At 46.5% G+C, this 22,830-nt stretch overlaps 1 protein-coding gene and 1 pseudogene across 1 annotated transcript in view; one reads left to right on the forward strand and one right to left on the reverse strand.

Moving 5' to 3' along the window:
* The first annotated feature begins 7,254 nt into the window (after positions 1 to 7,254).
* Positions 7,255 to 22,830, forward strand: part of Mboat1 (membrane bound glycerophospholipid O-acyltransferase 1) — a 108,582-nt gene continuing 93,006 nt past the window's right edge. Inside the window, exon 1 of the mRNA XM_048428124.3 lies at positions 7,255 to 7,500. Coding sequence (XP_048284081.1) covers positions 7,405 to 7,500 — 96 coding nt within the window. The 5' untranslated portion in view covers positions 7,255 to 7,404. The remainder of the gene's footprint in view (positions 7,501 to 22,830) is intronic.
* On the reverse strand, positions 20,713 to 20,918 carry LOC125396348 (U2 spliceosomal RNA; annotated as a pseudogene).

The following is a 22,830-nucleotide window of genomic DNA, read 5'->3' on the forward strand; positions in this document are numbered from 1 at the left end:
AAACATCCGTCTCTTTGTCCCGCAACAACACTATGCTTGGTCCTGACATTGGCTCTGGGGAATGAGATTGCTGAGTAAGGAATGAAGAATAGGGTAAAATATAAGAGTCAAAGGTGATTCTGAATAGTCTTCACGAGCACAGTCTGGGTTTGAAATGCTTATTGTGCAGAACTCTGGGAAACTGAAGTGGCTTCACCAGTGACCCCTGCAGGGATGCGAAGGGAGTAAGGATGCCAGGTCCAAGCATCTTAGGTTGCAGGGTTGTTAGTAAAGATGATTTTAAGCTGAATCCAAGCCACGTGTGGTGGTTCATGCTTGTAATCCTAATACCTTAGGAGCCTGATGCAGGAGGATTGCAAAGAGTTTATTGCCAGCCTGGGGCATATAGTGAGACCCAGTGTCAACTGTTCCTTTAAACAACAACAACAACCCCTCCCCGAAACCCTGCAATCTACCTCAGGTTCTGGCTATGCCGGTCTCTACCTCTACATCCTAAAGCATTATCTGTAATCATGTTTTATTATTTACAGGATTTTTTTAAAGATAGAAATTATTTTGGACCCAGGAAGTAAGAGCAGAAAAGCTTCTGAATATGCGACACAGGACCTGATGGAGCTAATCTTCAAATGGAGCATTTTCTCCAGTCACCCACTAGATGCCCTGCCAATCCTGGCCACTCTGTGATAATCTGTAGGTTTCTCCAGGTGGCAGAAGATCCAAAAGAGAAAGCAGGCAGGGGCACCCGGAGATGGAGGGAGAAAAGATGAGGGCAGCAGAGGTGTTGTTGAGGATAATGACCTCCCTGAGCCAGTGAGTTCAAGGACAAACTGAGCATGTCACTGGTTGCTAAGATCTCCCTGGACTGAAGGCTGTGTTCTTCTTCACAGCAGTACCCAGCTTGCTAATGCTAATTCAGTGCTGGTCACTAGCTCTGTTTAAGTATGGGAAGACTTGAGAAACATCTCTTTCCTCGAAGACTAAAGCTAACAGAAGCCCACAGGGCTGGAGAGATGGCTCAGTGATTAAGAGCACTGACTGTTCTTCCAGAGGCCCTGGGTTTGATTCTCAGTACCCATGGGGTAGCTCCCAGCTACCTGTAACTCCAGTTTCAGAGAATGCATTGCCCTCTTCTGACCTTGTAGGCCTCAGGTATGCGTGTAGTACACAGACACACATGTCGGCAATATATTCATACACATTGATTACATTAAAAATGTGCACCAAGGGTGAGCAACAACTGAGCAGGTTTAGTATTGAACAAAGGCTTGCTGTTATTTTATATAATATTTCCTTCACTCCTCATCCCAAACATCATGGTTCTTCTTATTTTGTGTGTGTGCACATGTGTGTGTGCGTGTGTGTGTGTATACATGCATATGGAGACCAGAGAACAACCTTGAGTATTGTTTCTCAGGTGCTATTTACCTTTACTTTTTTGAGACAGGATCTGTCATTGGCTGGAACTCACTAAGCAGACTTGACTGGTTGACCAGTGAGTTCTAGGGATCTGTCTATCTCTGGGTCCCCAGCATTAGGATTACAAAAAGGAGGCCCTAATGCCCAGTTTATTTCCTGTGGACTTTGGGGATGGAACTCAGGTCTTGGGGTTTTCAAAGCAATCACTTTAACAACATACACCCCTTCCCCTAGCTCCCTTCCCTTTTTCCCCTTTCTCTTCCGGCTCCTCCCCCCGCTTTTATATTGGATAGCATCTCCTAATACAGCCCAGGCTGGCCTTGTACTGGTGATTCTCCTGCTGTACCTTTCCAATGCTGGGATTGCAGGTCTGTACTACTATACTGGACAAAATGATAAATCTTTTCTTTTTCTTCCCAGGATTTCTCTCTGTAGCTTTGGAGCCTGTAGACTGAGCTGGCCTCGAACTCACAGAGATCTGTCTGCCTCTGCCTCCCAAGTGCTGGGATTGGAGATGTGCACCACTACCGCCCGGCCAAAATGATAATTCTAATGCCGACTTTGTAATGGAGGAAGCTGAGGCCTGAGATGTGGATGACTACAAGTCGTCACACCAGAAAAAAGGGCAGTAGCTTCCCCAGCCCACTCAGGGATAAAGAGATCTCATTATACCTGCCTTCCGTGGTATATTTGGGCTTAAATGATGACCACTCAAGGACACAAAATCCCATCTTAAACCATTGTTCTGAGTATTCTAATTAACAGAATTTTTTTTTTTTTTTTTAGCAGGCTTTCTCTCTGCATCTGGCTTTCTGCTTTTTCATTTCTAGTGACTGATTTATTTTCTCTTCTTACAGATTCTGTTGTCTTTGGATTTATCAGAATCTCTGGATGTGAGGAGCTAGCTCACTGAGATAACTGGTGTTGGTACAGCTCAAAGGTCTACATAGACAAAGTATTCTTAAGGAAAAAAAATGAGGTAACTCTGGGAGTACATTGGATAGCTGTTCAGTTTTTTTGTTAGGTTCTTTATTTTCTGAACAAACAGAAAATAGTGTTTGTCTTTGATATCCAGCCTGGAAAACCTGTTTGGCCAATAGACAATAATACATGGCCAAAGACACATCTATCAGTTGAACTAAAACATGAAGAAACTGGGACGTGGATTGCAAAATGTCAGTTCCCCATGGCTTTGTGAGTAGAAATGACTCAAAGCCTAAAACACAATGCTCCCTGGGGCTGAGTTTCCATTCTTCTCTGGTCAGTTCGCAGATGCTCAGCCTCCATCTTAGCATCCCATGCAAACAGTTTCTTCTTTTTCCTGAAGCTGGACTCCTTGTATAATACACAGAGCTCTGGATAATTAAACGGAATCACAAATTCTATTTGTATCATTGCTGTGTACCAGCTGAATGAAGCTGGTGACCTCTGCAAGCCTCCAGTAACTCGGTATTCAAATGAGTAAGAACGACGTGAAAGACAACTTTCACTGGCCTCAAACAAGGGGTTTGTATCTGTGGAAACTTAGAAGATGGTCTTAATTCACTTGTTCTTTGACCATCTTAGGCTTGGCAGAACTAGCATGTGACAGGTGTTATTTGTGGGGGATATGGTGGGACAGGATCTTGCCTTGTAGCCCTATCTGGCCTAGAACTCATGATCTCTTTTGCTTTAGCCCCCTGGGTGTTGGTCTTATAGTCTGGTGCCACAGGTGTGGCTCCCCTAACAACAGGGCCATATCCCTTTTCACAACAGGCCAAAATCTTCATCGGGTCTTTTTGTATCTGGCCTTTTATCATGATGTACTGCCTTAGGTAACATCCATTTTCATGGAGCTAGCCCCTCTACTTGTTTATTGTTTGCTTGTTGGTTTGTTCATGATTTTGTGTGCTGGTGCCCTCCAAGGCCAGAGGGGTCGCATCCTCTGCAGCTGGAGTGACAGTCAGTTGTGAACCACTGACCTGAGTGCTGAGCAATCAACTCAGGTCCTCTGGAAGAGTTGTGAGTACTCTAAACCACTGAGCCACCTCTTCAGCCCCCCCTCATCTCAGAGGACAGTTTCTAGAAGTTCAAGGAGCCTAGTCTTCTTATGGAAAACATTCACTTGAGAACACTAAGTCAGTGGCCTACTTCTGGCCTGTCCATTCCTGTCTAAGAGTTTCTTTCCCTTTCTTTAGACAAGCTCTAGACATATCCTAGGCTGCTCCCAAACTTCTGGGCTCAACGATGGCTCTGCATCAGCCTTCGCAATAGATAGGATGGCACGTATACCACCATGCCTTCCTTTTCATTTTTAATAAATGCTTGCAGCCCCCATCTGATCTCAATACCCCACTTAAGCGTTCATCTCACTTAAGATGAGAATTTCTTCAGCTTGGTTGTCTTCCAGAGTTGATGCTTGGTGAGTCTGTCTAGCCTTGTTAGTCTCATGCATGTTACTGTGTTTATGTGTACGCATGTGTACATGTATGTGTGTGCATGTGTCTATGTGTTATGTATACGCATATGCCTGTGCTGGAGTCTGCTTGGGAGTAGAATAGTGGAGGCTTCTCTCACCCCTTTGCTCCTTGGCAGGCAGCACGGGTCTAAAAACTGTGGTCTACCATTTTACTGTTGGTTGTAGCTTTCTAGGGATGACATTGCTAAATATCAACAGGAAAATCTATGCCTCTGGAAGGAAGTCATTTGTAATCGGAAGGCTGCTCTTTCATTCCCGACTGCCCAGACCCAAAATAATTACACAGACGCTATATTATTTAAAACCCTGCTTGGCCAATAGCTAAAGTATATTGCTAGCTAGCACTTATATCTTAAATTAGCCCATTTCCATTATTTTATATTTTACCACAAGTCTTGTGGCTTACTGAGAAGGTTCTGATTCATCTGTCTCCTGTAGCACACTCTCTCTGACTCTGCCCACCCTCTCTCTACATCTTTGTTTGGATTTCTGGCTTTACTCTGTTAAGCCATTGGCTGAAAGCAGCTTCTTTATTAACCAATGGTAATAGAACATACTCACAGCACACATCACCTCCCATATCAGTCACTGCCTGTGTTTGACAGGCTATCTATTTAATTTGAAACCTGAGTTCCCATTCATAAAATCTACCTAAAGCCATTGACTACCTCTCTGACTGGATTCTCTGCCAGCTGATCCTTGACTGGCAGCTTCCAGATGCTTCACACAGACCCACAAAGCTCTTTATTTCTTTGGCTTTCTACACATCAGCCCAGAGTTCTGTATTTCTAAAAGCCTCTTTATTAGCGAACATTTCAAGGTTTCTGGAAAAGTTATTAATGGAATCTCAGAATATTGCTCAGGCTGGTCACCAGCTTCAGGCTTTCATAATCCCAAGGCTTCAGCCTTCCGTGTAGCTACAGGTGTGTAGCATCATACCAGATTTATGATGCCGGTGTTTCTTTATGTTCACACTTTATTCCCATATTAGGTGGGTATAGGAGACATCAGCAATGAACTGCACAAGTCTGTGCCTCTTCAGAAAACAACAGTGCTTCCATTGTCTTATTGCAAGTCTGGATTGTCACAGTCCACTGTTGCAGAGACTGGGCTTTCCTGCGCCAGTGACAGGAGCAGGTGTGGGACGGCCCATGGAGAACTCAAGGCTCCCTCCAGGGTGCTAGAAAATCCCCATGATGATGGAAAACTGGCTATGGGGGGTCACTGAAACTTCCTAAATGGAGGCTGGATGGCATAATCCTGAAGTTGGTACACAGAGGATGGAGGTACACGGAGGTTGGAGGGAGGTACACGGAGGATGGAGGGAGGTACACGGAGGATGGAGGGAGGTACACGGAGGATGGAGGTACATGGAGGATGGAGGAACACGGAGGATGGAGGTACACGGAGGATGGAGGTACACGGAGGTTGGAGGGACACGGAGGATGGAGGGACACGGACGATGGAGGTACACGGAGGATGGAGGAAGAGGATGGAGGTACACGGAGGTTGGAGGTACACGGAGGTTGGAGGTACACGGAGGATGGAGGTACACGGAGGATGAAGGTACACGGAGGATGGAAGGACACAGAGGATGGAAGGACACGGAGGATGGAGGTACACGGAGGATGGAAGTACACGGAGGATGGAGGAAGAGGATGGAGGTACACGGAGGTTGGAGGTACACAGAGAATGGAGGGACACGGAGGATGGAGGGAGGTACACGGAGGATGGAGGTACACGGAGGATGGAGGTACACGGAGGATGGAGGGACACGGAGGATGGAGGGACACAGCTTTAGACATAGAGTGGATCTTCTCTTCTAAGATGCAGACTTCATGTTCAATTACTTCTCACTGCTACAGAAAGGCCCTGATTTCCCAGGCACTTCACGGATTAAGCAAAGGCATGTAGGGGCTGGCAGGAAGGCCCAGTGGTTAAGAGCATTTCCTGCTCTTCTAAAGGACTGGACTTCAGTTGCCAGCACCCATGATGAACTGCTCACGACTGCCTGTAACTCTAGCTCTCTCTCTTCTGACCTCCACAGGTGAGCACACACCACAATTTAAAAAATAAAAGTAAATCTTTAAAAAGGCACACACACACACACACACACACACACACACACACACACACACACACACTGAGGGCTCTGATTTCTGACTTCCTTTCTGTTCAGTAGGTTCCTGGGTGCTTCTCAAACTTCCAATTTGAACAGCTACTTTGACATCTGGCTAGATGGAACAAGACTGAGGTGTTGGAAGGGTCTCCCTGATGTTTTCAAATATGTTTCAGGGTTGAAAAGGATTTCCCAATACAGAGATGTTGTGGCAAGTGAAGAGCTGCCACCATGTGCCTAGTAAACAGTAAACAAAGTTTACAGGAGAGAAACAGTTCCCGATCAAAGTGAGACAAGCCTAAGAAGCTAGCAGTCTCTAGTGTCTGCCTGTGTGAAGCAGGGCCTGTGGATCAGGGTGCTGGAAGCTGTGGTCTGACCAGAGAAGGTAAAGAAAGATCAGCCTTGGGTGCTGGGGAGATGGTTTAGGACCTAAGAGCATTGACAGACACTCCTGCCAGAACTGAGTTCAGTTTCCAGCACCCACATGGTGGCTCACAGTCACCTGCAACTCCATGATCTCTTCTGACCTCCAGAAGGACACACACGTGTGTGTAAGGTAAAATAAACATTGTGTGTGTGTGTGTGTGTGTGCGTGTGCGTGTGTGTGTTGTGAAATCTGTTATCCCTCACTGGGGAGATGCACACAGGAAGACTAGGAGTTCTAAACAAAAACAAACAAACATGAAACAAACAATGCAAACAATGACGACAGAGACAGAAAGGAAGAGAGAGAGAGAGAGAGAGAGAGAGGGAGAGAGAGAGAGAGAGAGAGAGAGAGAGAGAGAGAGAGAGAGAGAGAATGAGGGAGGGGGCGGGGGGGTCAAGAAGAAAAGGAATCTGGAGTGGAGTTTTATAGTTGGTGCGCACCTGTAATTCCAGTGTCTGGGAGTTCAGGGCTAGCTAGGGCTACAGGAGATCCTGCCTATAAATAAATAAATCTTAAAAAGTGAGCAGAGTGTGGGTGTTGGCTATCTGGAAGGTCTCTCTCTTCTGGCTTCCGGAACGGCAGCAGGAGAGGGGAGTGAAAAGAGAGCGCAGGACACCTCCGCTGCCTGACAGGAGGGTGAGACGACTTTGGAGTAACTCAGGGTGGGGGTACACCCCCGCTCCCGCAGTCCGACTAGCTGGGGAGCCGGCTGGGCGTCTCCCAATCGCCCAGGGCTGGGCTCCCGGGGATCCGCGCCCTGCTCTACCCGGCTCCTCCTCCGGGGCGTCCCCGGCTGCCGGCCAATGGGCGGCGGGCGGCGCGGAGCGGGAAGCCGAGCGCGGGGGGCCCAGCCCTCCCAGGCGCGGGGGCCCGCAGCGCCAGGTCCGCGCCCTGGAGACGGCGCCGGGTTCCCGCGCGGTCCACGCGAGCCCTCGGGGTGGCCAGAGTACAGCGCCCGGCAGATAGCGCACCCGAAGATGCAGGATGGCTGCGCAACCGCCCGCCAGCCTCTCCAACCGAACCACGGGTTCCACCTGCCTGGACCCGCTCAGCCAGCTCCTCGGCATCCCGCTAGACCAGGTAACAGCGTCTCACCCGCGACCCCGATCCTCGGGCTGGGGAGAGGAATGCTCCCGGGTTCCGCTCAGCCCAGCCCACAGGTGCGAGGGCTTCTTTTCGAGTCGGTCGCTTTTAAGTGTGAAAGCTCTCGGTTCACCTAAACAGTCAAGTTGGACAGAAGTTAAGTTTTGGTCTGTGATCGAAACTTCAGTGGTGTGATTCACGAATCCAGCACTTTCCCACCGGTGCACTTAGATCTTCGTGATTTTAAATTTAGGCGATCCTATGTTAAGAATTAAGTCTGATCGAGTTGGGCGTGGTGGCTCACGCCTCTAATCCCTATTCACCAGAGCCTGGGGCAAGAAAATTGCTGCACGTTCCAGTCTACTTTCTAGGTGACCGAGTGAGACACCCCAACCCCAAAACAAAACCAAACAACGACAAAAAGTAAAAAAGCCGACTAACCAGGTGTGTAGGTATATAGTACAGCATATGGTGGTGACTTGTATGTTGAGACAGCACCTGGCTCTGTAGCCCAGACTTCCTTGACTCTCTGTAGTTCAGACTGGCAGCCATCTCTTTATTTTCCCCAGGCTAAGCTAGAACTTGGGGCGATCCTCGTGTCTCTTGTTGAGATGCCTCTCAGACCAAGAGGGCCTTTGTTACTCAGTCTTCATTCATCCCTGCGGTGAGAAGCCCGTGAGTAGGGCGGGTTCTTGGGAGAAGAGGGGCCGTGGGGAAAGATTTTGAACTGTTCAGGAATTGCCTGCTATGTTACAGTTAAAATTGGCAACAGTAACCTGGTAAGAAATCTTGCAAAGACAGCCGGGGCTGCAGCTCAGTGGTAGAGCTTGTAGTATCCAGGAGGGTCTGGATGGTGCCCCAGTACTGGAGGGGAAGAAAGTCTTCCTGAGGTGTAGTCTTGCTTACTTTCTTTTGGCGCCCCAGGCTTGTGTAAAACGCGTATTGACATAAATGGACTCAGGCACGGTTTTTGGAATAAGACTCCTGCTTTCCCTACTATTTTATTTCTGCTAAAATTTCCCAGTTTATTTTCTCTCCTTTTGCTGGATATTGTGCACGCTTGTATTTCCATACATGGGAAACTGAGGCAGGAAGATTGCTTCTGTTAATTGGCACCTCAGCCATTTGTATCAGGCTTTGAGACTTACCAGCTTTAAGTTGGAGACCAGTCGAGGCCTCGTGGAGAGCACCAAGTCAGCCTGGGCTACATAGTAAAACCCTGGCCCAAAAAGGCAAAGCAAAACGAAAAATTTTCCATTTTCCTAGAGCTGTTTCCTTTCTTTCCTTTCACAGTAGAGCTGCCTGTACCTGCTGCCTCTCCATTGCAGTCCTTGGGCAGTGGTGAAGTTGGACCTGGCCTTTGCATTACTATAGAGCCACCCTTATCTTCAGGTTCTGCCTGCTGCCTTCTCTTCAGTTGCAAAACTCTGAGAATGAGGAACTTGGTAGAAGCCTCAGATGTTAAGTCAATTTCTCTTTACTTTGTAGCAAGGGAGACTAAAGGATCCAGGCAGGCAGGCAGGGAAGACAGGGCAGGGCAGGTAGGCAGGGAAGGCAGGGCTGGCAGGGAAGGCAGGGCAGGCAGGCAGGGAAGGCAGGCAGGGCAGGCAGGCAGGAAGGGCAGGGCAGGCAGGGCAGGCAGGGCAGGCACCAAAACAAATTCTTTCACTTGGAAATTGAATTTAATTATTGCGAAATTTCCATAGGATGAGTTCATTTTGCATTGACTACTCTAGTTCCTATCAGAATCTGTTGTAGTTGCATTTTTTTTATTTTACAATAATCCATTTACAATAATAGAAAATAATTTCTATTTATTTTCAGAGGGGCTTTCCCCTTTTGTACAGAAATAAACGGACTGATGAAATACTAAGGCAAATCGAGAGGAGAGGTCCTAGTGTGTTATTAAGCTTTTGGCTACATCCTCCTGCATCCCCACGCTCTATAGAGTTTTGATAAAAGTTACTCTGGCTTTTAGAAGAGATTTATTTTATTAATTTAAAATGTAAGTGTGTGCATCTACACATATGTGCACACGCAGGCCCCTGGTGGTGAGAGCAGGCGCCCACTGAGGTCAAGAGGTCTTGGATCCCCTGGAGCCGGAGTTAAAAGCCACTGTGAGCTGAGGATATGGGTGTTGGCAACTAACCTGAGTCCTCTGCGAGAGCAGCCTTTGCTCTTAACCTCCGAGCCACCTATCCAGCCCCCAAAGTAACCCTGGTTTGAATTTACGAAAAGGAAGAGAAGGATATTACAGATATGAATGATTTTAGTTCAAACCTCAAATGAACTCAGGTCATCATGAGATGAATGGAAAATCATAAGGAAAACTTGGCATCTCTGAGATCTTGGGTCAGCCTCATATGACACCTCAAATCACTTGTTTTCAGCCTGGGAGCGAAAATCCCACGCCATAACTAATATAATTCAGGACCAAGCTGTGACTGTGGGTTTGTCTTTCAAGCCTTTTCCAAGTGTCTTAAGATTTCATTTTCCTGTTCATACTTTCTAATCAATCACATTTCTTTGATTGTCTTCAATCCTGGCTTTCCTGCCTCGAGAAGTTTATTATTGCTGTTGGAGAGATGGCCGAGCAGTTGAGAGTGCTTGCCGCCCTTCCAGAGAACCTGAGTTTGGTTTTCTTCACCCATGTCAGGCAGCTCACTCCCACTGTAATTCCAGCCTCAGGGGATCCATGTGTGAATTTGTGCACACACAGATGCACACACACACATACATATAACACACACACACACACACATACATAAATCCAAAGAGAGTAAGACTTAAAAGTATATTATCTGCAAAGCTATTCCCTGTTTCGTGGCTTATGGGAGGAACTCTTTGTTGCTGCTCATCCGATGATCCTATTTACCCATTCTTGGGGGCAATAGGAAAGTACTCAGTTACGTCTATGACAGACTGACAGACGTCTTTAGCCTTTCTTACAGCTAAGGGACTCCTGAAGCTGTTAAATGTAAACTCATAATGACAGACAGAGCACTGCAATTCAAATGATGGATAGGAAATGGGAATGACTCAGAGCTTCCACAGCTTGAATAGGTTTGCTGAAGCTGAACCATGAGGTCCAGAAAGATGGCTCAGTGGGTTAAAAGGCACTAGAGGCTAGCCTGTTGGCTTGGGTTCAGTCGTAAGAACCCATGTGTTGAGACGAGAAAACCTACTTCTGCAAGATGTCCTCTGACGTCAGCATGTGCATAACATAAATTATATATAAATATATAATATATGTATATGTTTGTATATATATAAATAATATGGTATATATATTTTAAATTCTACAGTATATGATATATATATACATATACACATATATACGTACATACATAATATATTATATGCATTCTAAAAGACTAAACCTGAATTTTTAAATGAGATTTGTCTATGTGGACATGGGATTATCTAGACACTAACCTTCAGTTACTCAGGATAAATTAGGCAGGAAATTCCCCTGTCCATTTGCAGGGAAGAAGGAATGGAGGCTGAGGGCTCATGTTCTCTGCAGAGAGTTTTGGCTGGAGTGCCACACGATTAACTTTAAACTGAACTGCAGCTTCCACGATTACAAGGCAAGGCTGACACAGCCTCCTGGAGACCGGAGTTCTGACATTATCATTCGGTTGGTGTCCCCACGCTTTGTGTGTTTTTATCAAGGGTCAGTTCAGTCTTAGGCCATAATGCCTTGTCCACCCACCTACCTTCCTTCCTTTCTTCTTTCTCTTCTCCCCTCCCCCTTTCTCTCAATTTATCATCTACTGAAAAAGAGACAAGAATTAGAATCCAGGAAATGGTTCTGATGTTAAAGTACCCAGGGTTGAAGAGTTTAACATAGGTCTGTGATCCTGTTTAAAAGAGAACTCATGGAACTGGAGAGGTGGCTCAGTGTTAAGAGCATCTGCTACTCTAGCAGGGGACTTAGGCTTGGTTCTAGCACCCATACAGTGGCCCGCAACCATCTGTAACTCCAGTTCCAGGGGAACCTGACTTCTTCTGACCTCCGAGAGCACCAGGCATGCATGTGCTATACATACATACATGCAGACAAAGCACTCATATGCACAAAAATAGATCTTATTCTTTTTTTAATGTGCACGTATGAAGGCCAGCCTTGGAGACCTGTCACTAGGCTAATGGTGACACAGTAGAAGGGTATGACGCTGAATGACCTCAGGTTTCCTTGAGCTTTCGGTCACCTGGTTGAAGTCCTTAGCTATGCATGGAAAACCCAGGTTCTGTTCTTATCTAAATCTTGCCCTACGTTAAAAGCTCGGCTCACATTCCACAGCCGTTGTTAAATACATTAAATATTTATTTAATCTTGTTAGTACCAGGTACTTGGCTGTGTGGTGACACGAAGTCAAGGTCCCACTGTCTAAGGGTTTGTGCAGCGGCAGAGGTGAGGCCCACACAAGTAAACAGGTGGAACATACTACAGAGTTTGTAGCTGGCACCTCAGGAAGCAGAAAGAGAAGCGCTGGACATATTTGACTCTTGTACAATTTACTGTATACACACAAGACCCTGGGTGAAAGTCACCTCCTACTGTGACTTTCCTGGGTTTGCAAACTTGATTTCAAACTCAAGTTTTTTCATGGTTTCAGATTTTGTCCTGCTTCTCGGGGGATTTTTGATGTGCAGTAAGGGTCTGTTGTTTATAGCAGTAGATACCATTGTTGTTAATTATTAAAGTTCTTTGCAAAGAACAGTATTTTTGATTTTTGTGATTTTTGGCTTCAGAGATTAAACTCAGGGCCTTGAAAACACTAGGACATACTCTCTGCCAAGGAGGTGATCCCAGCCTAAGATGCTTGTTTGTTTGTTTATTTCAAGATAGGGTTTCTCTGTGTAGTTCTGGCTGTACTGGAACTTGCTTCGTAGTCCACGCTGCCCTTAAACTCACAGAGATCCGCCTGCCTCTGCTCCCTGAGTGCTGGGATTAAAGGTGTGTGCCACCATGCCTGACTTGGAACCTTGCTTTTAAAGGAGACAAGAGGCTGACCTTTTGGAAGAAGGGACCTTATTCTAACACTACCATTATCTGTACTGTCTCCAGACTGTGACCTGGGTTTGCTACAGCTCACCTCAGCTCAGGAAGGGCGTGAACACCCATTAGGACACAGAGCATCAGTCAAGAGAGGCCCCCCCGTATCCCCTGCTTTCCATCCCTCTTCTTTCCCTCCTTCTTGCTTCTTCTGTGTCTTCAGACAGTTTTGCAAAGTCAAACCTCTTCCCCGTTCGTATTCTTGTCATTGTTGGATGTCATAAACGACCGGGTTACAAGAGATTAATCTATTAGACCACAGACCACAAGAGTCAAGTTTCTGTTGGCTTCCGAGGTTTTCCAGAGTCATGGGAAGAGCTGATTCAAGCATGAGTGAGGTCATGAGTAAGGAGGGCTTCAGGGGCGTCCAAGTCTGTCTGGTTTATAGAGTGAGTCCAAGGGAAGGCACTGAGGGGTTAAAGTCTACAAGGATGGTCATATTGCAATGATACAGGAGGTTGTTGCTGAAGGAGGCAAGGATGCAGGGTGCAGCGGGGGCTTTGAGGATTGGCGAAGGTCTAGAACAGTGGTTCTCAGCTTTCCTAATGCTGCAACCCTTTCGCACAATTCCTCATGTTGTAGTGACGCCCAACCATAAAATTAGTTCCTTGCTACTTTGTAATGGTAATTTTGCTACTGTTATGAATCATAATCTAATTTTCTGATATGCAGGATGTCTGATCTATGACCCCTGTGAAGGGGTTGTTCTACTCCCAAAGAGTTTGTGACCCGAACGTTGAGTCCCGCTGGTTTAGAGCCCTTATTAAGGGGTGTGTATTATTTACTTTTCTCATCTCGGTGACTGAATACTAGATACTTGAGAAGAAACAACTTGTGAGAGGAAAGACATGGTTTGGCCCATAATGTGAAGGTATTGTCTGTCGTGATGGGAAAAGTACGGTGAGGGGCAAGACCCGTGGAAGCATTGGGTGCTGGGTGTCATGAGGGGGGGAGGCAGGTGAGGGGAGAGACCCGTGGAAGCATTGGGTGCTGGGTGTCATGGGGGGGGGAGGCAGGTGAGGGGAAAGACCCGTGGAAGCACTGGGTGCTGGGTGTCATGGGGGGGGAGGCAGGTGATGGGCGAGACCCGTGGAAGCATTGGGTGCTGGGTGTCATGGGTGGGGGGAGGCAGGTGAGGGGAGAGACCAGTGGAAGCATTGGGTGCCGAGCGTCATGGTGGGGAGAGACCAGTCAATGGAAGCATTGGGTGCCGAGCGTCATGGTGGGGGAGGCTGGTGGAAGCAGAACTCATGGTGGTTGCTTCTTCACATTCACCGGGCTTGGGAAAGCAGAGAGAGAGCAAGAAGTGATGCCAGCCTGTCAACTTCAGGCCCTGCAGTTCAGACCCATTTTCTTTAGTAAAACCTTACCTTCCCAAGATTTCAAACAGTGCCCCCTGCTGGGGACCAAACATTCTCTCCTGAGAACCTGTGGGAACATGACACTTCCAAATCATAACAGAGGGATTGGTGAAAGAGGTCAATTTAGTGGGCTACTGCATAAAATCAACTCACTGGAGATTAAATTTTTAGTTGTTTACTTTGTGTGTGTGTGTATGTGTGTGTGTGCGCGCACGCACACACGCCCTGGCATATACATGTCTGGGTGTGGGGACCAGAGCACAACCTCCAGTGTCACCCTCAGGGTTATCATCTACCTCCATTGAGACAGGGCCTTTCGCTGACCTCGAGGTCACCGATTAGGCTAGGCTGGCTGACAAGCGAGTCTAGGGATCCTCCCGTCTCTGCATCATCAAGGCTGTGCTTCCACACCAAGAATGTTTACGTGGCTGCCGGGAATCAAATTCAGGTCCTAATGAGTTTAAAAGACGTGCTTTACTGACCGAACCAATTCCTCCGGCCTTCCAACTTTTAGAGCGTGAATCTCATGTTTGGATCTCTGTCAACAGCTCCTTCCAGGAGCAGTGTTTTCAGAGAAGGCTGTTGCAAAGTTAAGCAGGGGCGCTGAAGGATGCTGGCAAGTGGGTAAACGTGCTAACAGAGAGTAGGGAGCTGTAAAGGCGAGGGACTCCAAGGATCAGGTGCAGAGCAAGCTTCAGCCGGGTTTCTGGGTTATAGTGCAAGGCAGGGTGTGGGCATGGAGGTCAGGGTAAAAGCCAGTCACCTGTGCAAGCCCCAGGTGCCAGGGAGTTGATGGACTGCCCTCAGGGTCGAAACTGCTCATGCTTATTTGGGGCTTTAAGATGAAGAAGATAACGAGGTAGGTAAGATCTCAGGACTTCCGGGAGGTTTTTGGCAGTGGGAAGAAAGACCCAAGGACGACGTGTCCTGCCGTGCCAGCCTTCCTGCAGGCATTATTATCTCACTGAATGCTAGCGCGGGGAGAAGTCTGGAAGGAGTAGGGGTGTTGCGACTTGGTGGAAGAAAAAGGACCCAGGCAGCAGTAGGGTTTTGGGAAAGCACTGACCCTTTTTTCTTGACATTGACTTTACAATTTTAGTGGTTCAATAGAGCAAAGTGAGGTTAGCAGCGGGAGGCCCGAGGTGGGGAGATGAGTCAGCAAGGAGGAAGTCAGGAGCAGCACACTGGTGAAGACCAAGAAGGGGAACCTGCCTGCTGAGTCTGAGGTTAGGCTAATGGGGCGGTCTAGGGAGGTGCAGGTGTCTCCCCGAAGCCCCAGAATTCAATGAGCCCAGTGACCTACCTCTGAGGTTGCAGTCTTTCCTAGAGCAGCACTTGACTGTGTCTAGAAAGTTCCTCTGTGCTTCTGAAGAGATGGCCAAGGGGAGGGAGAAGGCGGCTCTGGGGACAGCTAGAGAACACCGTGTGGGTGTTAGTTAGGGCCACATAGGTGCAAACTTTATACTCCATAATGTTGAAGAGGACAAGGCTGCAGGTTTGGGGGTATCCCTCACTCCAACCCTCTCCTTTTAGAAAGAACCCTGAACACATGGAGCAGAAAGATGAACAGTCTCCACCTTGGGTCTTCAGAATGTCCCTCATACAGAATATTGGTTTATGCCACAGTGTGGTGGCCTGAAGTGTGACCATGCATTTCCCAGCATTTGAAACAGGGATCCTGGGACTTTAACTTTTCTGTTGTGGACAATAGGTGGTGGTCTTTTCATCTTGGCCTCAACTTACCTATCTGGCTTAATGACCCTATCAACTCTACAAATTGAAGGCTTGTACTATGGGCATCTAGCCAATTGTTATAGATACAAGATCTCAATCAACCAGTATGCCAAACTAAATAATGAAATAATCAAAAGTCAGGGGCTGAAGAGACAGACAGCTCACTTGGTAAAGTACTTGCTATGCAAGCATCAGGACCTGAGATAGATCTCAAGAACTCTTGTCAAAAGCTGGGCACACTTGTAATCTCAGTGTTAGGGAGGCAAAGAGAGGCAGATCTTTGGGGCTCACTGGCCAGCCAGCTTATCCCAATTGTCAAGTCTCAGGTCTTAGTGAGAGACACAGTCTGAATAAGCTGGGCAGCTTCTAAGAAACAATACCCAGGTTGACTCTTGGCCTCTATATGCACACCTGTACATGTACACATGAACTGGAATATACACCCCATACATACTTCAGAGGCATTCCCCAAGTTTCAAATGAAGGAACACATCCCAAGGACTTGTAGGGCGTGTCTGTAGTTCTCCAGGTAGGAAGGGAAAGAGGCAGGGTTTGAACCTGTGCTGTGACTGAAGACTTTGTGACATCACCATACTGTGTCCCAGCCACAGTGAGCCATCTTCTCAGTGGATAGTTCATTCCCTGTCCCTCCAATGTCTTCACAGCTTCTAGCCTATGCACACACACTTCCTCCCCTGGGGCTTTATGCCTATCCTGTGCCTTCTTGTCTGCCTCGGTCCCCATGGTTCCCTCACCGCCAGGGCCTGGGAGAGCTCTTGGTTTTTCCCATGGTCTTTCTTTTTGTGACTGTCATGATTTTTATACTTAAAAATTTATACAGATACTTGAGGATTGTTCAACTGAGCCCAACATGTTAGAGTTTGAAAATAGGCCAAGTTTGAATGAGAATGTAGCCCCCTGACTACATAAAGGAATAAAACAGAGGATGTCATCCTGTATTAATGGTTGCATTCATAACTAAGGTACATTTGTGTTAAAAGAAAATTATGCTGGGCATGGTGGCACACACTTTTAATCCCAATACTTGGGGGACAGGGACAGTGGATCTCTGTGAGTTCGAGACCAGTCTGGTCTACATAGTGAGTTCCAAGACAGTCAGGTCTGTATAGAGAGACCCCCTTACCCCTTCTCAAACAAAAATAATCAAACAAACAAAAAGTTCCAAACCAAAACAGCAACAACAAAAATTATAATCTTGTCCCTGGTTTACATTTTATTGGCATTCACAACAAATGGGTGATATTGTTGCAGCTGACACTCTTGTAATTTACATAAAGTAATGACAATCAACACCAAGCATCATTTCCCTTGAAAGCTTCAACTTATAAAAAAGTCAGTATTTTGTTTCTGGTTTGGGGTTGAACCCAGGACCTTGTGAATGCCAGGTAAATGCTGTACCCCTGAGCCACACCTTTAACCCTCACTCTTTTGATTCTGCAGATACCCCTTTTCTTATTATTGTGCCACCTTTCTTATGTCTTAGACATGTATTTATTGTTGTGTTTTCTGCCCCGCCCAACACTGAAAGACTTCTTTTAAAAGTTATGCATTGAGTACTTGAAGTACACCTTGCTTCGTGCGAGGTGCAGGGATTATTGTGGTCCATGCCATTAATGGGGTAGATGCTTGCTCAGCTGCCATCTTGGCGTGTCTGTGGAAGTGTTTAGTATGCGAGCACTCCACGCTTTAGGCCTTGAGGTCTCAGATGCTCTGCATGGCCCCAGCGCTAGAGGGAATGCCACTGGAGAAGGACTGAGAAAAGAGGAATTTGTGGGGGAGTTCGGGCCTAGGTGGGACAAGCAGAATATTCCAGACAGAAGCAGTTTCAGTGCAGGCGTGGAAACTTCAAAAAGAGTCACATTCTTTGTGGGTAGTGATCACCATTCCAAAACAGAATGTCAGCAAACTGGCTTTAAAGACCCGATTGTCTTTTCTTACTGGTTTAGGAATCTGAATTGGACAGAGGAGGTGGCTTTACAGGCAGAAAGGCAAAGGGAAACAGAAGCAAGAAATGAGAACAAACACTTCATGTCAAAGTTATGTTTCTGGGCTAGTGAGATGGCTCAGCAGGTAAAGGTGTTTGACACAAAGCCAGACTGCCTAAATAAAGTTATCCTCTGATCGCAGGTGTGTGTGTGTGTGTGTGTGTGTGTGTGTGTGTGTGTGTATACAACCAAACAGAAAACTCAAAATTACTTTACATTACAAGGTGGGACCCCCCTTGCCAAGTAGCTTAGACTACCTTGGTGGGGAGGTCTATTTGTTTTTTCTTTGAGAGCTCTCACGAAGCATGGGGTGACTTAAAACTCACTGTGTCCTGAAGGTGACCTTAACCCGTTGATCCTCTTGCCTCTACCCCCAGATTACTAAGATTATTAGGGGTTCACCACTATGACTGGGTTGCTAGGAAGACCGGGAATCGAACTTCATGTGTGCTAGGCAAGTATTTTATCTATGGAGCTGTTCTCCCAACCCCTGAGGGACATATGTAGCATTGCTTGCTGCAGGCTCTCCTTTAAAAACAAAACAAACAAACCCACGGGTCCATTTTGAGGTAGATTTTTGTGTGCGAGGCTCCTCACACCAGTGACTCTGCTCTGGCTTGTGAGAATCTGGGTGTAAGAGCAGAAGCTGATTCTCAACAAAGGCCTCCAGTCATTTTTTATTGACATCAGTGGCACCTTTGTGTGCTTGCACAATGTAGGAGTTAAATATATGCTTGTTGGATTGTGATGGAATTTTATTTACATTCTTGGCCCGGAATGAATGACTAAGTTGAGATAAGTTTTGGAAGCAGGTCTTTTTTTTTTTTCTCGCCGAGGGAGTTAGGCCTCTGTATTATTTAGAGCCCGAATTTCATGCTGATTAGATCTATTTCTAGTTTCTGCTTCCATTACTGATAATCTAATTATGCTTAATTATAACACACTTTATTCCTGTTCTCATCGTCTGGCGTTGAAGTCCCATATCTGGATATGGCTGTTGGTTTCTGGATTGTTTCTGGATCAGTTGTCTCCGATGTGTGTATACAGACAGTGTCTAAGGCTTTTCTTTTTGTGTCTACAGTCAAATCACCCATAAAAGAAAATCATTCAAATTATTCCGTATCATGGTCCTTGAACTCTGTAAGAGAAATTGGAGGGACAGATTATACTTGAAGAGATACAGTCTGCAAATAACTTTGGTAGCAGCAAATCCGTACAAACTCAGTGTGTGTTGTTCAGAATAGAGATTTTCTATTTAAGCAAGTTGGGCCTCTTGAGTAGATAGATACAGGAAAAACTTCCTTCAGTCTAAAGGCAATTTCTAGAAATTTTGCCAGGAACACAAGGCTACCATCCCCCGGGCTGAACTGCGACTACCCGCAACTGGCTGAACTCTTCATTAACCCATTTCTAATGTGCTTTCAGTTCTGTAAAAAAAAAAAAAAATGTGGGCTTGGTGAATCATTGACCAACTTCCTTGTAATACCCGAGCTCTGTTTGTAGCATTGCTTAAGTTTCCAGTGGGTAGTCTTCTTTTGTGCGTTTGTGATCCTATCTGCCTTAGGTAGGGGTTGGAAAGTCTACACTAGCATTAACACAGGTTAAAATACTGAATTCCGATTTCTGGGCTGAGCGGATGGGGACACCCTCATCCATATGCTACCACCACCTTCCACTTTTAGGATTAGTTTACCAAAACAACACAGAACTCTGTGCTCAGGAGACGGTCAAGTGTGGAAAAGAGCAAGGGAGCAAGCGATGGGATGCGTTTGGTTTTAGCTTGTTCTAAACTCTCATTTTGCACCAGGGGTTGAGGTTAAACATGCTCTCCCGGGTTTCTCCTCCTCTGCTTGGTCCTTCCTGATCATTCTGCAGCTTCAACCTGTGGCAGGTGACTCACAGGGATGACTCAGCGGAGGTATCCAGAGACAGGGGCTGCAAAGAGGAACAAACTCACCAGATCCAAAGGTCGTGCAATGAAGTCACCTGTCCCAGTCAAAACCTCTTTGTTCCTAAGACATTTTTTTGTTCCCTCCCAGGTCTTAGTTTTTACTCTTTTGTTTTGTTTACTGAAGCCAGTGACAATAGGATCTAGTAAGTATCTTTCTTGTGTATTCAATGTTTTATCGTTAACTTTTTATTTCAGTTGTTGTGGGTGAGCTTTGAGAATTAACCTTTCTGTCAGCCATAGTTACTCATGAGTATTATTCAGGCATTCTAGAGGTTGAGACTGGAGACCACTCTAAGGTTGATGCCAGCCTGGGATATGTTGTGAGTTCCAGACCAGCCTTGGTGCAGAGCGAGACACTGTCACAAAACAAAAAACAAAAATCAAAAAACAAAAAACAAAAAACCCAACCAACCAAACAAACAAAAACATCAAATGAACAAACAAAATATTAATTTTTAGACTAGGTAGCGTATATACTTGGTTTCATGCACATAGGCAGACAGAAGGATGGAGAGGGCAGACCAGTCTCTCTACTGGTCCATTTTCCAGATGGCTGTCCGCCCCCCACCATGTTTCAGACATAATCTCTGTCTACATGCACCCAGAATTTTTGTCTGCTTTCTGCCCACAGAACAACCTACAGTTCTTCAGCTTGTTCTCCCCCTCTCCTGCTTTGTGCTGCTCCCCCACTTACCCTCATTTCTTAAGAACTGATTCATATCAGCCTGCGGAGCCTTGAAGATACCCGACCTCCCTTGTGCCCTTTCTGTTCCTTTTCTGTCCTTTCAGGAACAGCCCCAACCTTTTGCACACACTGACCTGCTGCTGTTTGGGGTGAGAGGGCTGGGCACGGATTCTGATCACCTGACCTGGGGATCCAGAGAGCCCAGGTGACCCCTTCAGGTGGAGCTATGGGAGGAAAGTCTTTTCACTGCCCCGCTCGGAGGAGGGAAGCGAGATGGGTTCCAGTATCCCCTGTGCATGGGGAGAAAGCGACTCCATCTTCAGCTAGCTTGCTGACCGTGGCACTTGACCTGGAAGCCCTGATAAGCCACACCCACTGGAGGTGATGCTCTTTACAGTTACTGTTATTTGGTGAGATGCATTCTCAGAGGCGTGCTAGCATCAGGTGCATGCGTGGGGTAGGTGGAGACGTCTCCTAATCTTTCTCCTTGCTTCTTCAAAAATAAATAAATAAATAAATCCAGTGTCTTTATTGTTGTTAGATAGAGGACACACCAGATACAACACTGATAAGAACTTGTGCTACACTTGATTTTAGCCGAAAGCTGAGAAGCCATGCCAACAGACTCTCTCAGCCCCCTAAGCTGTGTGATTTCAGTATTGTCAATGGAATCAAGGAAGGGCTGACGTTAGGTGCTAGGGAAGGACTTTTTGAGAGTTAGGGCCACCACAAACTAAGGACCTACCTTCATTTTCATTTCTACTTTTCAGGGGACGTGGCTGAAAAGTCAGAATCGTACATTTTGCAGTTCCATTCTTTCTCCCAAAGGGAAGAGGTGCGTGCTGGTGTGTGTTGGCCTTTGTGATTCTAGGATCTCCCAGTTAGAGTAAAGGCGGAATAGCCTAGCGACGTCCTTGCTACCCTGGAGAAGAGTTCATGCAGAGAACAGTTTTTCACTCCTGTCTGTCAAGAGTGAACTTTTTATCCTCTCCTTCATGTGAAAGGAACACTGACTGGCCTTGTCTCCCAACAATAGTTGTCAATTTACCAATAGATTATTTACCAAAAGGGAAGCGAACTCATATGGGTAGACTGTGTAGGGAATATTAAATTAATTGTTTTCTTAAATTTTTTTTTTAATGTGTGGGGCACGAGGTGGACTTTACAAAAGCCAAACTTACTGCCTTATAAACATTTTTGGAGTCTCTTCTTCTTCTTCTTCTTCTTCTTCTTTTTCTCCTCTTCCTCCTCCTCCTCCTCCTCCTCCTCCCCCTCTTTCTCCTTTTACCTCTTCCCTCCTTTTTTTTTTTTTTGGACGGTTGGACGGAGACTCCTGTCTCCTAAGCTAGCCTCAAACTTGATCTGTATGCGAAGATAGCCTTGAACTTCCAATCTCCCTATTTCCACCTGTCCAGGTCCAATATTACAGGCTTGCAACACCATGCTTGTCTTACTTGATGCTGGGGTTCAGATGCTGAGCCTTGTGCATGGTAAGCAAGCACTACCAACCAAGCTACATCCTTAGTACATATTCTCAGGTTTATGGTCAATTTTCCACTTTACAAAGAACTTAATTTGCTGTATTTCTCATCGTTCCACTTAAGTGTTTAGAGTGTCTTTAGAGATGGCTTTATCTGACACCGGTTTTGTTGTCTTAGTTTAGAAGATAATGAGGTTGTAAATGAAAAACAGTCGTTTCATCAAGATGCAAGGCGGGGCCCAGACTCACGGTAATGAATAAGGAATTATGATGGTGTGTCTTAGCTAGTGGAAGTTGCAGAGGCAATTTGAAGGAAAGCAGTGTGTTATAAAGTAATTTAGAAATGAACTACTCATGGCTTTATCAAAGTTGTAAAGCTACTTCCTGTGTACTTGGCAACCTTCAAGCACCTATTAGTCTGGAGTAATGTGTGTCTCTGTTTGGTTCCACATGGTCGTTTCTAAAATCATTGGAGACATTAGAAGGAAAACGACTCTAAGAAACTCAGGCTGGCCAAAGACTGCTAAACCAAAGGAAGTGAACTAAAGTGAGATGGGTTGACTAAGAAGGGCGCAAAGCCATACGATCGTGGAACAGTTACCAGGAAGACCTCATCATGCTGTTTAGTCAATGGGGCAGGGTGGGGTATCAGTGGGGCAGGGCGGGGTATCAATGGGTCAGGGCGGGGTATCAGTGGGTCAGGGTGGGGTATCAGTGGGGCAGGGTGGGGTATCAGTGGACAGGGTGGGTTATCAGTGTGTCAGGGTGGGGTATCATTGTGTCAGGGTGGGGTATCAGTGGGTCAGGGTGGGGTATCAGTGTGTCAGGGTGGGGTATCAGTGGGCAGGGTCGAGTGTCAGTGTGTCAGGGTGGGGTATCAGTGTGTCAGGGTGGGGTATCAGTGGGCAGGGTCGAGTGTCAGTGGGGCAGGGTGGGGTATCAGTGTGGCAGGGTGGGGTATCAGTGGAGCAGGGTGGGGTATCAGAGGGGCATAGTGGAGTATCAGTGGGGGCAGGGTGGGGTATCAGTGGGGCAAGGTGGAGAATCA

Source organism: Myodes glareolus, chromosome 14 (assembly GCF_982192425.1).
Source record: "Myodes glareolus chromosome 14, mMyoGla1.1, whole genome shotgun sequence".
In the NCBI taxonomy this organism is placed as follows: domain Eukaryota; kingdom Metazoa; phylum Chordata; class Mammalia; order Rodentia; family Cricetidae; genus Myodes; species Myodes glareolus.